The 17,932-nt window shown below is 42.7% G+C and overlaps 1 protein-coding gene across 1 annotated transcript; it reads left to right on the top strand.

Moving 5' to 3' along the window:
* Positions 1-212: 212 nt before the first annotated feature.
* Positions 213-16,520, top strand: LOC307253854 (unconventional myosin-Va; the record flags this gene model as incomplete). Its single annotated transcript, XM_080032050.1, has 35 exons — positions 213-239; positions 881-991; positions 1,149-1,317; positions 1,933-2,077; positions 2,256-2,412; positions 2,523-2,666; positions 2,761-2,842; positions 2,990-3,097; positions 3,294-3,406; positions 3,501-3,769; positions 3,947-4,028; positions 4,170-4,310; positions 4,999-5,130; positions 5,277-5,360; positions 5,566-5,682; positions 5,794-5,891; positions 6,007-6,093; positions 6,661-6,981; positions 7,333-7,489; positions 8,092-8,331; positions 8,454-8,663; positions 8,844-8,937; positions 9,061-9,209; positions 9,323-9,526; positions 10,471-10,571; positions 10,703-10,817; positions 11,471-11,576; positions 11,988-12,113; positions 12,982-13,133; positions 13,462-13,551; positions 13,842-13,974; positions 14,640-14,922; positions 15,491-15,665; positions 15,829-15,909; positions 16,359-16,520. The coding sequence occupies 35 exons, from the start codon at positions 213-215 to the stop codon at positions 16,518-16,520; spliced, it is 4,965 nt and encodes a 1,654-aa protein (XP_079888176.1).
* Between the last annotated feature and the right edge of the window lie 1,412 nt (positions 16,521-17,932).

Genomic DNA, 17,932 nt, shown 5'->3' with positions numbered 1-17,932 from the left:
CATTCACAAGAAGAAACCCCCACTCCATCCAATCACTGCGTCCTCCCACAGATTAACAGTTAACTTGACAGTCCTCATGCCTTTGTGTGACACTGGACAAAGTGCAAAATACTGTCACACGCAAAGTGTCTCTCCTGCAGAAGTGTGGAGAATACAGACTCGTCAGAGGGACGTTTAGGTGATGTCTCCAAGCCTGCTTTAAAACAGTTATGATGGCTTCACTGGAGCTATACAGCAAGGTAAGGCTGATCTGACCTGATTGTTTTTTATTTATTTATTTAGTGTGCTCCTTCATGTGCCAATAGGGCCTAACGTTTGTGGATCATGGCAAGAAGAGTTATAATTCCTATATTAAAAACAACGTTGCTAATGATGTGACAATTGTTGTGTTTTTATGACGTATCTGGTATTAGATTCTTAGTCTTTCCATGTGTAAAATTTCCATAAAATCAGTTTTTGTTTGTGTTCTGGAGTTACAGTAAAAACTGGTTTTGCTGATTCCAAAATCTGCAAATAGGTTGTCATTGTTTTATATTTTTCTAATTTTTCTGGTCTGTGTAAAATTGTAATTAAGTGTGAATTATAAAGTAATATCAAAAGTTGATACAAATGAATAAGATGGGTTTCCAAGCAGATAATGGATAATCCAATGCCGGTTTAGAGTAGGATGACCAGTGTTAATCTTTAACAACGTTTAGTAGCTTTTTGTGCTGATGGGTGACAAATGGTTTGTCTGGGATGGGCCAGGAAGTCTTACGTGCACCAGACAGAATATGAAATATTGTGTCATGAAAAATCTCAACATCATTTATTTCCCCCCTTCCTTAAATCATCAGATTTTTATATAGTTTGTGCCTTAAACAGTCTGTTCTTTTGCTAGGGGGCGACTGTGTGGATTCCTGACCCAGATGCGGTTTGGGTGTCAGCCCTTCTGCTTCAGGACTACAGTCCTGGAGAGAAACAACTACTGCTACAGCTCTCTAATGGAGAGGTGAGACAGGCAGTAATGTTACCTTAGCCCCCAACATATCCATGTGAATGCTCAATTGTCATGGTCCTCATAGAACAACATCATGCATAGCTCTATTGTTGGAAAATATGCTTAACTTCCCACAACAAGAACTTCTAATGTCCTTCTCCATTGGTAGGATGTGGGTTACCCAGTGGGGTCCCCCTCTGATCTGCCACCCCTGGGGAACCCCGACATCCTGGAGGGGGAAAATGATCTAACGGCTCTCAGCTTTCTCCACGAACCTGCCGTCTTGCACAACCTCCGGGTTCGATTCCTGGATTATAACAGCATCTACACGTACTGTGGTGAGCACTGAGAAGGGACAGCCAATGGTTGAGGGGGGTCATTTAAGGAAATGTTGTTGAGAGGAGGGGATGGTTTAAACTAAAAGTGGGACAACATGAGGAACATCATTTGTTTCAGATGTGTACTGGCACAGTGCCAGCAGCAGTGTGCTTCTGTCTGCATGATTGTAGCTCATAATGTCAATTATATTGCAGTTAGGTCAAAGGTTGAGCCGCAGAGGCAACTCCCTCACAGCAGCTGGTTTAAGATGTATTTAGACATTTTCTTTATGTTTTATAATGTGTTTTATGTATTCTAATCTTGCCCCTGTAAAGCACTTTGAGTGGCCTTGTGTCTGAATTGTGCTATATAAATAAACTTGCCTTGCCTTTACTATTATTATGGCATTATTTAGTTGTTTAAATTATGCATTTTTTGGGGGAACATATTTTTTCTATCTAAATGTACCTCTTCTCACACTAAAGACGACATTAGCCATTCCAAAACGTTTGAAAAAAATTAAATTTTAAAGTGCATTTCATATACAGACAAAAACCATACAGCTATTTCAAACTATCTTATTTCTATTATCTTCCTATGAACTCCTTATGATGGCACTTCTCTGGTCCCTCCAGGTATTGTGTTGGTGGCCATCAATCCCTATGACCAGCTCCCCATATACGGAGAGGAGGTGATCGATGCTTACAGCGGTCAGGACATGGCTGACATGGAACCTCACATCTTCTCTGTGGCCGAGGAAGCCTACCGCACCATGACCAGGTCAGAGTTCAAAGTCTACATCAACTAAGTGTTTGCTGACCTTTCAAACTGTAGTCAAGTGTACATCAGTCAGATCCCAATCTCTTGCCTAATACACAACCTTTGACAACATACATGAATTCATAACTTTGCTATATTATGATGGTTTGATAGTCGAGTGTTGACTGTGCGTGTGTAGGGAGGACAAAAACCAGTCCATCATCATCAGTGGAGAGTCTGGTGCGGGGAAAACAGTCTCAGCCAAATTCACCATGCGATACTTTGCGGTAGTTGGTGGAGCAGCGCAGCAGACCAGCGTGGAGGAGAGGGTTCTGGCCTCCAACCCGATAATGGAGGTGATGCATGCGTTGAATAGATTTCTTACTTAGAAATGAGGATTTTTTCCTGTCAATTATGTTTGTGTCTGTTACAAAAGATACCAATAGCACACTCTTTGTGTCGCCAGTCTATCGGGAATGCTAAAACCACACGAAATGACAACAGTAGTCGTTTTGGGAAGTACATCGAGATCGGCTTTGGCAAGAAAGGGGACATCATTGCGGCCAACATGAGGACCTATCTACTGGAGAAGTCCAGGGTTGTCTTCCAAGTAAGCTGCTGATAAAAAAAAAAGATACACTCATTGTATTAATTGGTTAATCAGATGTGTATGAACAGTGTTGGTATGTTTGTGTGTATGAAAGGCATCCGCAGAGAGGAACTACCATATCTTCTACCAGCTGTGTGCCTCCAGAGAGTTGCCTGAAATGAGATCCCTTAAATTGGGTGAGACTTAATCACAGGCTGACCTACATAGCTTGTTCTCAAGATAACACTTTTATTTTTTTTACATTCACTGTGTCCATTACTTGTTGTGTATTATGATGTCCATGTTGCATGCAGTCTGACTGTGTTTTGTCTTATTTCTTCCAGAGGCACCTGACTATTTCTACTATACCAGCCAGGGAGGAGAGATGCAGATTCCTGGCACTGATGATGTGTCAGACCTGGAGCGCACTCGCAATGCTTTCACCATTCTGGGTTAGAGTATTTGCATTCACACACACACATGCACGCACACACGCACGCACACACACACACACACACACACACACACAATGAATATCCTCAGATTTACAAGGATGTAACTGCTCTGACTCAGTCAACATTTCGATACAATTCAATCATGTCCTTGGACCTTGGTAATGAAGCTAAAACCATGTTGTTTAAATTGCAGGTGTGCAGCCCGACCAACAGATGGAGCTCTTCAGGATCCTGTCAGCTGTTCTGCACCTGGGAAACGTCAACATCCAAGCCAGTGGGAGAAGTTCTGAGCGGAGTTACATTGATGTGAGAAGAAATGTATTTCTATTATAGGCTACGTCTATACTCTCCCTCTCTCCGTAGTGCTTCTATCCATCTAATGTCCATTGTTTTCCCTCAGGCAGACGAGCGCTCTCTGGCCGTTTTCTCCAAGCTGTTAGGAGTGGAATGCACTCAGATGGCCCACTGGCTGTGTCACCGCAGACTGGCCGTCGGGGGAGAGATGCTGATCAAACCTACATCTGGCCAGCAGGCTTTAGAGGCCAGAGATGCACTGGCCAAACACATCTATGGCCAGCTGTTTACATGGACCGTCCAGAGGCTCAACTCAGCTCTGCGCACCCAGAGGGCACAGCCCAAATCCTTTATAGGGGTGCTAGACATCTACGGGTGAGCCACGTGCCTCTGTGACACGAGAGGCAAATTCCTTTTGAAACTATGTACACTCTTAATGGGAATCTGCGTGACAAAATTGGACTGACAAATCTTCTCTCTCTTTCTCTCTCTCTCTCTCTCTCTCTCTCTCTCTCTCTCTCTCTCTCTCTCTCTCTCTCTCTCTCTGAACAGGTTTGAGACCTTTGACCGGAACAGTTTTGAGCAGTTCTGCATAAATTACGCGAACGAAAAGCTGCAACAGCAATTTAACAGGGTAAGTCATTGTGATGATCTGTTTTATAGCCAAGGTGGCCTCACTGTGTTGTGTGTGAACCCTCTGCTTGGAGCTGTTACAATTCTTTTCATTGTGTCTAATTATTTAAGTCATGTATTCATTTATTTATTTCCCCCGCAGCATGTGTTCCACTTGGAGCAGGAGGAGTATGTCCGGGAAGAGCTGGCCTGGAGCAGGATTGAGTTCAGTGATAATCAGCAGTGCATCAATCTAATAGAGGGACAACTGGGCCTGTTTGATCTCCTAGATGAGGAGTGCAGGGTCTGTTTCTCAGTCTTCTCTTGTCATTTTGTACTATCTGCTCTTTCACCTCTCTTTTGTCTCACATACATTTGGCTCAATCTAGGCATGCACTAGCCTGGCATTCCCAGACCTGCCACTAGGCGCTGGCAAATTAAATTTGCTGCCTCTATCGTTCAAGATATCCGGGTATGGATTTCCAGGCTAGGCATGCACTCTAATTTACTTGAAACTTAAAACATGTCAGGCGCTATTTAAAGCTATAGTGCGTAACTTCTGTTGCCCCCCGTGAGGAATTCTGAGTAATTACAACAACACTGTCGGCACCCTTCGGGGTTTGTCGGTCTCTTTCTTTTTGGGGATTGTATTCCTTCTGCTGAACGTCCAGGTTTTTTTTCTTAGCAGTAGAATCAAAAACTGAAACACTTTTTTGGGCGCTTCTTGAGTTCTTACACCAGTGTCAGGGGGTTGACACCAGTTTGTAAACGCTGCAATACTGAGAAATACAGAGAGTGTTTTGTGGAGCTGATAAGGCTTAGTCAACTTTGTGTCAGCCCATTCGGCAATAACTTGAAGGTAAGCGGCTGTCTTTTATATGATATGAAAAAGTTACGCACTCTAGCTTTAAAGCCCTGGATCTTTCTTTTCTTTTCTTTCGAAACTAATGAGGTTTTTTAGTAAGCTGTATATTCCGTGATCTTATGACCAGATGCCCAAAGGTTCAGATGAGAGCTGGGTGCGGAAGCTGTATGACCAACACCTGACCAGCAGGCCCCATCCACACTTCAGGAAACCTCGCATGTCAAACAGCGCATTCATCGTACTGCACTTTGCTGACACGGTGAGTGATGAAGATCCACACAGTGATTCTGGGAAAACTATAGCCAAATATAGCTTTTGGAATGTAGTACTCTCTTACACGTCACGTACACGTCTGATATACTCCACAGTCAATATCTATCAACACCATTTCTTTGTCCCCATCAGGTGCAATATGAATGTGATGGCTTCTTAAACAAGAATCGAGATACAGTCTTTGAGGAGCTCATTAACATTCTCAAAGCGAGTCAGGTAGACATTATGCTATGTAATCAATTTCATGAGTTTGTTTACATTTCTATGTGTCTAGAGGATGACTAAATTGCTTGTGTGTGTGTGTGTGTGTGTGTGTGTGTGTGTGTGTGCGTGCCTGTGTGTGCGTGCGTGCCTGTGTGCTTGTGTGTGTGTGTGTGTGTGTGTGTGTGCGCGTGTGTGTGTGTGTGTGTGTGTGTGTCAGTCTGAGTTGGTGGCTGAGTTGTTCCAGCAGCAGGGGAATGCATCGTCTGTAGCTAATGGAAGTGTTCGCTCTGGGAAGAGAGCCACCAGAGAGCACAGGCTGACAGTGGGCTTCCAGGTGTGCTCTATTGACTTTGTTCTTCTTCTTCAGCTGCATTTTCCTTTTATCCATCTTTGTCTGAACACGGATTGAGTAGTGAATTTGTCTTTGTTATTTTCTTCCCGTCAGTTCCGTCAGTCCTTACAGATGCTAATGGACACTCTCAACAGCACCACTCCTCACTATGTCCGCTGTATCAAACCCAACGATCTCAAGGAACCTTTTGTGTATGTATTTGTTTGACTTGTCTACACAAAATTGTATTTGTGTGACAAGTGTTTTTTTTTCCATGATGCTAGTCGCTTGTGCACCCAGTAACCTAACAGCCTTGCTTTTCTTAAGGTTTGACCCCAGGAGGACAGTTCAGCAGTTGAGAGCCTGTGGAGTGCTGGAGACAATTCGCATCAGTGCTGCAGGATATCCATCAAGGTACTACTGGGTACCTTCTAGACAGTCTCTGCAAAGCTCTCATTCTGTAGGAGTACTTTGCTTTTAAGAAATGTAAAAGAATGTCGCATAAAAGAGGATTTTGGAAGTTATTGTTCTACCTCTAAGACATGAATTAAGTTATGTATGGGCAAGAGTTGAGTTTTCCAAAAGTATTTTACTGGCCTTTACCAGGGGTATGGATAAGAACTATTTGTAGTTTATGTACTATTCATTTTTCTACTTCGTTTCTGGTCAATGTTTCCAGAAATAAAGAAATCAACCAATAGAAAAAAAAACAAAAAGAAAAACAAGGGACGCTCGTTATGTGGTAGAGCAGCCCCCTAGAGGCTCAGCTCCCCATGGTCGGTTCTCTGCATACCCTCCCTTCTTTACCCCTTTTCAACTTTGTCTCTCCAAATCTGTCTGATAAAAGAAAAGAAAAACGTAAAAAAAAAAAAATCTTTAAAATAATAAAGAAATAGACAAAACAAAGACAAACCATCTTAACAGAACTATCAAACTGAACTGTTTTCTCTAAGTTTTATTTTCTAAACCTCTTGTTTCCAGATGGACGTACGAGGACTTCTTCAGCAGGTACCGTCTTCTGCTGCGGGGTCCTCAGAGCCAGGAGCAGCCTCAGGCCTCGTGCAGACACACTCTGCCTCAGCTCATCCCAGACACGGACCAGTACTGCTTTGGGAAGACCAAAGTCTTCTTCCGGGCCGGTCAGGTGGCTGTTCTGGAAAGGCTGAGAGCTGAGAGGCTGCGTGTTGCTGCCGTGATCATCCAGAGTCGCGTCAGAGGATGGCTGGCACGTGTGAGATACTCCAGGATGGGCTGGGCCATTCTCACTATACAAAGATACTGCAGAGGAGCTCTGGCCAGACGGTGAGGAAAGAAAAAAAAGAGAGAGAGAGAGAGAATATATTTATCCTGATGCATATTTCTTGTATAATATAGATAGATAGATAGATAGATAGACAGACAGACAGACAGACAGACAGACAGACAGACAGACAGACAGACAGACAGACAGACAGACAGACAGACAGACAGACAGACAGACAGACAGACAGACAGACAGACAGACAGACAGATAGATACATAGATAGATAGATAGATAGATAGATAGATAGATAGATAGATAGATATTTTGTGTAAACTTGATCAATCACCCCAAAATGTCTAACTTCTCAACGATCTGCAGTAAAATTTTCCTCTTTGTCATTTTGGCCTTAGACTGGCTATGACCATGCGCTACACTAAGGCAGCTTTGGTCATCCAGAAGACCTACCGCATGGTGGCGGTCAGGCAGCTGTTCCTCATGATCCGACAGGCCACCACCACCATCCAGGCCTTCACCAGGGGCACGCTGCAGCGCCGCACATACAGACTGGTCAGCATTTAATAACCACTTCATTAGCCTCTTGAGTAGAAGTTTAAAAAAAACTTAGAAAAAAACTCCATCCGACCATTTTAAATTTTTTGTTGTTGTTTTTTTGTCTTTGAAATTGCAATTCTGATCTGTTAAGAATAGGGTTGCAAATGAGGTCAAAAATGTCTAAATGCCTAAATATTCCAGGGTTCTAGAAATCTTCTGTGCATGTGATGGAGTAATGCACAGTGCATGTAATGGGCCTGGCCTCAATATCCCTGCAGTAACCAGTTTGCTATGTGCATGTGATTGAGGAATACCATTTATTCTCAAATGTACTTGCATGAAATCTGGTTGTTTAAGTCAAGATTATGCTAAAATATATTTCCTCCAACTATATTTAAAATCAATGTTAAGGGCAAACCTTTAATTTAGTTAGTTTCTGGTTAATTCCTGTTTATTCCCAAAATTCCTGTTTATTCCCATAATTTCCCATGGAAAGTTTCCAAATTCCCAGAATGTTGCATCCCTGGTTAAGAAGTTAACCTTCAATACTTAGTTAGGTTATGAAGTCATAAGCTGAATTGATGAAAAAAATTGGCAAAATTATTTTTTCTTCTCAGTTGGTGACGGAGCGTGCTGCCGTGTTGCTCCAGGCGAGAGTGCGTGGGTGGTTGGCGAGGCGGGCGTACAGGCGGGTGCATGCGGCCGTGGTGTTCATGCAGTGCTGCGCGCGCCGCAGGGCTGCCAGGAGAGAGCTGCTAAAACTGAAGTCTGAGGCACGCTCGGTGGAGAAGTTCAGAGAGCTCAACAAGGGCATGGAAGTCAAGCTGATGCAGCTGCAGCTGAAAGCAGACCATGAGGTGGGTGAAGGAGGGAGCATGATCTTTGGAGAGCTACTGATAACTTCTCCGTCAAGAAGTCATTTGTTGTTTTTATATTTAAATTTTTTAATTTGTATAAGCTTTGTTTGTATTGGTTTTAGGCCAGGGAGAGTGCAGTGTTGAGAGAAACCCTGCATGCACAGCGAGATTCCTCTAGTGCCGAGCTGGAGGCTTTAAGGGCAACCATACAGAAACTAGAGGGCCAGAAGCAGGAGAAACCTCAACCCTGCCCCGTCATCAGCCAGACAGAGGTGGAGGAAAGGAGGAGAGCAGAGGAGAAGGCCGCCCAGGAGATCCTTCAACTCACACATGTGGGTCTACTACCAATTCAAATGAACCTCACACCGTTCAATACTGTGCTGGAAGAATAAGACTTTCATATATTTTCATAATATACATTTCCTTTTCCTTACCTGTTGCAAGCTTAGTTCATTTAGATTTTCTGAATGTTTTTCTATTGTTTCTTCTCGTTCTCTCTATGTTTTTCTAAGGAGTTGCAAGTCCTGCAGAGAGAAAGGGACAGTTTTTGCAAAGAGAGAGAAGATCTCTCTGCTCGCTTGCTCGAACAAGAAAAAGCACAAGAAGGTGGGTTCTCGCTCTGCAGCATCATACAGTCTGCATTGCATCACGTCACAGATACACCCTTATTCTCCCTCCTCTCTGTGTTTTTCTATATTTGTGTGTGTGTGTGCGCGCGTGTGCGTGCAGAGGGTGTTCTTGAGGCTGTGTCTGATGCTAATGTGGCCCTGAGGGCAGAGCTGGAGGAGGAGAGGAGAAAGTATCAGGGTCTCCTGAGAGAGTTCACCAGACTGGAGCAGAGATACGACAACCTGAGGGACATGAGCCTGCTCTCAGAGGTTCATGACTGCACCCCTGGACACAGTGAAATACTTCAAGGAGAAAAAAATACATATTGGTCTAAAAATACACCTTGGTTGCTGAGAGTGTTTATTTGTTCTCCTCACAACAGCGCACCCTGGGACACAGAAGGACAGACTCCACCCAGAGTCTCAACCTGGAGCCTCTCTCTCCTTCCTCCCCTCAGTCTCTCACCCCGCTCTCTGTCTCGCCCTTCCCGTCTGCCTTCCCTTCCCCGGAGGAGGTGCGCAGAGTCAGCATCATGTCCCCCTCCTTTGAGAGAAGAGTGTCAGTGTGGAGCTCCGAGACACCAATGGTGAGTGAACATAGGAGAAGGAAAAACAAAACGCAAAGAGGAAAAAGAAGTTTGCTGATCCACAATGGGCACTAACTGTCCTAACGTTCAACACTATCATCATAAGGGGAGGAAATAACAACAACCCCCTTTCATTCATATGCCTCCGTGAGGCATAGCCTATTTATTTTATTTTATTTAGAAGTTTATTGAGCATTGTACATTGTTTTCATATGAAATATAAAATAGATGTCATGCATACAGGTTTCTAGTTGAGCCTAATTTGCAACCCCTGTCCCTGGTTAGGCCTTTACTAAAAAGTACACATGAATAAAAATACAGAAGACATCATATACAGAAACATAAAAAACAAAACAAAAACAAGGACAATGATTAATGTGTGAATGTGCGCGCACGCCCATGTCGTGCGTGTCAATGTTCACAGGGTTTATTCAGTTTCAACCATTGTTTTACTTGTATGTTAAAAACTTGACCTCTGTCAATGTTTTGATTTCTGAAGGTAGTGTATTCCACAGTTTAGTGCCTATTGCTACAAAGGATGATTGTCCGAATGTGGTTTTGCCCTTCGCGGTTCTACAATTTCCGCTCGTTGCACCCCTAGATCTAATTCTACTGTCCAGTTTGTTTATCATTTGGCAGAGTATTTCTGGAGCAAGGTTGTTCACACACTTGAAAATTAGTTTTAAAAATGAAAAGTTCACTAAGCTGTCAAATTGCGTCCTGACAATATGTAAGGTCGCAGTGACCTTTGACCTCCAAAATCTAAACAGCTCACCATCGAGTGGAAGTTTGTGATGAATTTGACAAAAATCCCAAAATGCTTCATTAAAGTATTGACTTTGGCCTCAGAAATCTGAGTCGACATTTGTGCAAACTTTGGCTATTGCTGGCGCGGAGGCATAAGAATGTCACATACTGTATTTATGTTTGCACTGGAACAACAGGAGCAGTTGATGGATAGGATGGATGTGGCCAAGGACCCAGCGGTGAAGATGAAAGGAGAGGACCTGGCACACGCTTACGATGCTGTACGAGTTGCCAACAGGTCAGTCTGTCACTACCTGCTCATTCATTCCCTTTATTAGTGTATCATCAACTTGCTTCCTCCTCAGTTTTTACGTTATGGTTAACATTAGGTTGATGATCCTGTGTTCTCTCTCCCCTGGTCTGTGGCAGGTTGCTGGAGAGCCAGCTGCGTGGCCAGCGCGGTCAGCAGCAGGTGGAGCTGGAGACTCTGAGGTGCCAGCTTACTCAAGCAATCTCTGGTTCCTCCAATGCAGAACACCCACAGGTATGGGCTCACTTTGTACCTTTTTGAATGAATCAGCCTGCCATTAAAAAAATACAGTCGATGGCCAACAACATACATTGACCCCAACCATGTTCGAAACATTCAAACTGGAGCAATAGACTCCAAATTTGGTAAGGTTAGCATGAAGTACTCTTTAATGCACTAGTCACCGTATTGTGTCATTTGTATTCTATCGTTTGGTATCATATCGTATTGTATCGCATTAAGGCAGTCATCCGTGGTGCACAAAGGATACCGTTGAAACAAACATTTGTCCTAATGTTCTGACCCTATTATGCTCACATCTTCCCAAAAATGGCTTTCTACACCCCCTCCCCCAGTCCCTCACATGATCTTATCGCTTGATGGTGTTTCGTGCCCCCAACCAAGCCTTCAAGGCAGCCCTACTTGGAAGGCCCTATCCCCTAACCTTAACCCTAACCCTTACCCTAACCTTAACCAGTGCTGCCTTGTAGGCTCCGTTGGGGGCACAAAACACCAAACACCGACCTAATGACTCCATTGCCCGGCAGATTCCAGCTGCTTGTAATTTCATTCACTTAACACTGTTTCTACTGAAAGTCATCTTGGCTGTGAGCATTGGCTATAGGCCAGACACTTAACATACGTGTTCATTTGCTTGTGTGTTAAAGGAACTGCAGGAACTACTAGAGGCCAGAGAGCAAGAGTGTGTCAGACTGAGGAGAGAGCTGAAGGAACTGAAAAACACAGTGTCACTTCGACGGCTCCTGACACAAGGTGCGATTTCATCAGACTCACTCTGTTTCTGTCACTTCTATGTCTTAAAGGGTTGAGTCAAACCTGGAGCTTCTTGTTTGCACTTTCAGAATTGTGTGGTGTGTGTCTCTCTGTTTATTATTCTGCACTATGAAATATGAATTTCACTTGACATCACAGTATGTAGCTACGTTTGGAACATGAACATGTATTGCTCCTAAAAATATGGATGTTAAAAAATGTATATTGAGTACATCACATAGGTAAACGCTTATGATTAGAGGAATGTCATCATTGAATAACTTTGGTTCCACTCATTAGATTGTTCTATGAACTTGTATACAACATGCAGTATAAAGCTCCAACCTCCACTAACATTTTTGCTGGTGCTGCTGTTTCAGTTATGTGTGTTGTGTTGTTTTCTCTTTGTAGTTCTCCCATCAGCTTTCCCCCCGCAGCCCTCTCCGAGTCTATCCAGACCAAAGCCAGCGACAGTCACTGGTTTGCTGGAATGTAGGAAAAAAGATGAAGCCAAGCTCATAAAGAACCTCATCACAGGTGAGATTGATCCGTCTTCCATATAGAACACTCACAAAAGTAATTTAAATCAGGGCCAATAAACTGTAACATAAAGCCCAGTTCAGACCAAAGATTTGCCTTGCAACTGCTTGCGACGAGACGGTTTTAGAACGTCGCGGGGGAGAAATCGCAGCAGTGTGAACTGCTCGTTGCAGCGCGTTGCAAGCCGTTGCAGAAGATTCAACATGTCAAATCGCAAGGTCCAGTTTTAGAACGTCTCAACCGTCTCGTCGCAAGGAGTTGCAAGCAGTTGCAAGGCGAATCTTTGGTCTGAACTGGGCTTAAGACAACAAAAAGAAGCACATCCTCGGAAGTTGAAAAGGGGGAACTAGGAAACTGTTGTTGTTTTTTTCCCCTGTAAATGTATTTTAAAAATGAATCCTTTTATTAAACAGTTGCATTTTCTGTCTAACGATTAAACTGCTGATAGTTTCACTGATTTCTTTTTTGTATGTTGTTGTGGATATGTGGGGCTGCATCAGAGTTATTCATTAAGAGTCATTTTGCTATTTTCCCTTGCTTATTGGAAACATCCATAAAACAAAAAAAATATTATTATATTCTTCACTGTTACGACATGATGTCTCCTATGACAGTTGTAGTTGTAGAATCAAAGTTTGATTCTTCAAACTTTAGAAATCTATCTATGGTATGGAGACACCAGTATTGCCTCAGAGTATGATTTGACTCACAAGAACAAACTTTTACTGCAACTAACTCTTGACCTGGCCCTGTTCGCTCTTCCATTGCTGCTATGTGTGTGTGTGTGTGTGTGTGTGTGTGTGTGTGTGTGTGTGTGTGTGTGTGTGTGTGTGTGTGTGTGTGTGTGCGTGTGTGTGTTGTCCAGATATCCGTGTTGACTGCGCCCTGTCCCTGCCTCCCGGTCTGGCAGCCGGTGTGCTCTTCCTGTGTGTTCGTCAGGCCGACTGCAGCGGAGACGCAGCAAATGCTCGCTCGCTCTGTAGCGCGGCCGTCACTGCTATGAAGGCCGCTCTGAAGGTAAACCTGAGCTCTAAAACCTGCTCGGTGCACCATATGGTTGAGGTTTTTCATATAAGGGCAGATGGCCTCATGTCAGGTAGGCTGTCACTCACTCACAGCGCATCGACAACTGACTTTGAAAGACTTTTCGTGAGATTGTTTTTGTCCAACCCCAACCATCTGGTCTCTAAGGAGAGAGTGGACCATGGAAAAAACCCATTGATCTCTCTCACACATTGGTATACAGTATATCATATACTGTACATGTTATAGCACTGAGATATTTTCATTTTTATCATATCAGAAATGATTTCCCAGTGACAATGTAACTTATGTGTCCATACAGAAACATAGTAGCCGTGTTGACATGACAGCTCTGTGGCTGAAAAACGCCTGTCTGTTGCACGACCTGTTGACCCAGCACTCTCCAAAGAAGGTAGGTTAACATGTATTTATTATTCTTTTTACATTTCATCAATTGAGACAAACTAAACTGTCACAAAATGAATGAATAAAATCCCAGTAAAAAAACAAAAAATCCCAGTGCTATGATTTATCATCTCTCGAGAGTTTTTGCTCATCCTGAACACATTCCTAGTTTCTGATAAAAAAAGTAATGAATAGAGCATAATGTGTTGTAGCAGTTGGTGGTTCAATGGTAACTGATATAGATAGAATGAAAACATCTTACATTGTGAAGTTATGACCGGATGGATTACTTTGCAGACCCTTGACTCGGACGAAGTGGTGCCACTGAGCGCTGATCTGAGTGACTTGATCCGCGCCCTGAGTGACCTCTGCATCCAGGCCTATCAGCAGCTGCTCTCCATCACTGAGAAACGTCTACAGAACATCATAGGTAGCAACACAATGAAGATGCTTACATTGCAAGTCATTAAGCACAAGTTTTTATTTACAATGGCTGCCTGACCAGCGACAAAAGCCACTTAGGGGAAGGGGAGGAGGGCTAGGAATTCAAATATATTACACATAAAATACTATTTAAAAATGACATAAAATACAACTTAAACACCAAACTTACAGGTGCTCAAAGGAGCTTTCAGGTTTACTACCCCAGCTCTTGTTGCTGGGTGAGCTTACCCATGAGTCATGACAAAGGCATTAAGAAAAAATATATAAAAATAGCATACTTTGCATTGATGGTCTCGTTTGCTGTTACATGTAATTTATGATCATCAGAGGAAAAATTAGACTGTTTCAGAAATATTTCAAAGTTCCCTGTAGCACCTTTTAAATTGGCAATGAGAACACAGTCTGCAGTCAACAAGTATAACATGAGAACTGAATAGGTATAGGGATGAATATGAATGGGAACACCTTACAAATGTGTCGTCGGGGAACTGGGATGGAGAAAAGCTGCTGCATGGATCAGTGAACATGGTTCAGATGGCGATTTTGAAGGATGACATGGAAATGATTTTTTCCAGTTTGAGTGTCTTTTGCAGAGCTTTTCAGTCGCAGAAGTTTATCTTACTCCCTTTTGCATCTCCTCTCCCCCCACAGTCCCCGCTCTGTTAGAGAGTGAGACCATCCCCGGTCTGTCTGGTTCCACGTCCCGTAAGCGAGCTGGTTCTGACCCGCGGATGGTAGGAGGAGAGGCCCCCACTATGGTGCTGGTGATGAGGGAGCTGTCAGCCCTTCACACTGCTCTGTCCCAACAGGCTCTGCCCCACACACAGATGGAGCAGGTCTTCCACCAGCTCACCTACCTCATCGCTGCCTCCGCCTTCAACAGCCTGCTGCTGAGGAAAGACATGTGCTGCTGGAGCCGTGGCATGCAAATACGGTAGAAATACACACTGATAAACAGTATATACTGTATATATATATATATATATATATATATATATATATATATATATATATATATATATATATATATATATATATATATATATATATATATATATATATATATAATGTTAATAGATTTTTTAAATTTGAATTTATTTAATAGAATCTAATTATGTTGCATTGAACTGCAGTTTATGTTATTGAAGGATATTTACATTTTCATTTTAAGACTTTAACAATATATTTTTTTGTTTGTTTTTGTTTTATAAACGTGTTATAGAATTTTCTTTATTGAACTTAACTCTAAACAAAAATTAAGTAACACCGTTTTTTAGTTTTGTTTTCTTATTAGTTTCAGCTCTTTCACCAATTGAGGATCTTATTAGGTGGACAAAATAAGAGATACTAATCCTAATGCAATACAAAACCACAAAGTACAGCTTTAGCAATTAAAATAAAGATGCCTGAAAATGTATTAACAATGTAAAAGTATTGTCTCATTGGAAAGCTCATGCATTTATTGCATTTTAGTGTTAATGCATTCATATTATTTCGTGCAGGTATAATGTGAGTCTGCTGGAGGAGTGGCTGCGGAGTCGAGGTCTACAGGCAGGGGGCGCTGTGGCCACACTGGAGCCCCTCATTCAGGCGGTTCAGCTGCTACAGGCTGGGAAGAAGAGCGAGGCGGACGCACAAGCGCTAGTACAGACCTGCACCGCCCTGTCCAGCCAGCAGGTGGGTCTCTCTCTCTCTCTCTCTCTCTCTCTCTCTCTCTCTCTCTCTCTCTCTCTCTCTCTCTCTCTCTCTCTCTCTCTCCATGTCCATGTCCATCTGGCCTGAGGAGAGAAAAAACATTGTTGTGTGTGTAATGGCCTGCTGGTATGTTTTTATTCAACAGATTGTGAAGATTCTGACCCACTACAGTCCCAACAGTGACCTTGATGAAAGAGTCACACTGAATTTCATCCGTCAAGTCCAGGTATGGTCAACACCTGCAAGGTTTTTTATATGCTCATCCAGTTAAAGGTGGAGTCAGCCATTCTGGAGTATATTTCTAAGACAAAATCTATTTTTGTCAAAATAAGTGAAGATCTCCTCACGTTCTGCTACTGTGTGTGTGCGCGCTGAAAAGAAATCTGGAGTTAATACACAGCCTAGGCTTTGTAAACGGGCATGTTGCGAGCTACGGTGGGCTACATATGTTGACATATACCCTTTGTTTACATACCCGTCTACAGAGCCTAGACTGTGTTTTACCTATTAAATATTTTTCAGTCAGCACACGGTAAGGACAGGTAGTGGATCATGAGGAAATATTCACTGATTTGGACAAAAAGTGATTTTGTCAACAAGCTTTCTCCAGAATGGCTGACTCTACCTTTAAAGCAGTGTGTCTAATGTGAATGGTGTGTGTCTGTACTCCTCCAGGGGCTTCTCAAAGGCCGCACTGACGGTCAGCCTCCCCAGCTCTTGATGGACGTGCGGCGAGTGTTTCCTGTCACGTTCCCCTACTCGCCCTCCCCCGTCCTCCGTGCTGAGCAGTTAGTCATCCCAGACTCCCTCAAAATCTCCTTCCTACGCAGAGTCTGAAAAAGAAGGATGCCTCGCCTCTTCAGTTTTTGGAGCAAATATATTAATGTTTTTCAAAAATTTAAATAACTTAGAATGTTTTTTTTACACATTTGATTATTCTGTTAATTATCAGTGGATTGGAAGCGGGTGAGTTAAGGTGCATGCATGCTGTTGCAGGGCAGGAATATAAAGTACGTGTAGAATTGTGTGTTCGTACAGTCAACAATAGCAAGGTTGCAACTGTCTCTCAGAACCGTTTAACAAACCAGGAATACAAAAAAATGTTTTCTTCATATTTTATTGGAAGCAGAAACACCATCAGACTGCAGTCCCAGTAACCTCAACCCCCAATAAGAACAACCAGAATAAAAAAAAGCAAAAAATTAGAAACATCTCATGTATAAAAAAAAACTCTCATGCGAGTACTTTGTACCACTACACATCATCCGTAATACATATTTATATATTCACAAACATTTGAAAAATAGAAAAAACAATAGAAAGGAGACAACCATTGGCAATTAACATCAAATAATTATGCGTGCTGGCACAATAATATATATTGTTTTCTCTTTTTGTGTCATTGATCCCATCATGCACCACATCTGGAAGTACAGGAACTGCCTGTCTGTGTGGCCTGGTCAGCTAGACAGACACAGATCATGCACGTCTGTCAGCTCTGTGTGCTTTTCGTTGTGCTTCTTCATTTATCCTTAGTCCCTTAACCTTTGTGTTCATACACGTTTCAACATGCCATGCCCAACAGCCCACTGAGCATCTGGCTAAAGCATCATTGTCGACAGCAAGAAATAAAGGTTTTTTTTGTTCGTGGCATTTCCAGTTCTGTTGTGTAAACCTGTTATTCAAAGTAAGTAAAAGACTGTGCAGATGTCCCCTTGAATAAAATACCTTGTACACACCAGAGAGTGACACAACATGTTAACATTTAGTTTAGTCAGGAAGGTAGTTTTCACCTGTATAGTGTAAATAACGATGGCAGTGTAAAAGTCGAGAGCTAGCGGGCGATTTATTTGGCTCCTAAATCAAGCCCATTAAATAGTCAGTTTCTTTAAATCGCTTGGTGTTTTATCTCCAGTGTGTACACGGCCTTCCTGTATCTTTCAATAATAGCTACATATCCAGATTAGGCACCCACACACACATAACTCCTAACTGCCCTGTTACCCGGAGCAAAATTCAAGTCTATAAAAGAGCAGCAAACTTCACTTCACATAGTCTGACATATGTTTGTTACATCCGAGCTATTTACAACGCCCAACGGTCACTCTGTTCCACGTTGTTTTCCCTCGGCCCTGAAAAGCTGTACAAACACAATTTTCAGTCTCTAACCAGTTCTACCTCAGCTGCGATATTTGGCCCGACACGATAGAGACAGCGTTTACAACATATCAGACAAAACACTTGTGCTG

This window comes from Ammodytes marinus, assembly GCF_949987685.1.
Source record: "Ammodytes marinus genome assembly, chromosome: 8".
Lineage (NCBI taxonomy): Eukaryota > Metazoa > Chordata > Actinopteri > Uranoscopiformes > Ammodytidae > Ammodytes > Ammodytes marinus.
Note: the sequence above shows the minus strand (reverse complement) of the source record. Positions and strands in the feature narration are given on the sequence as shown.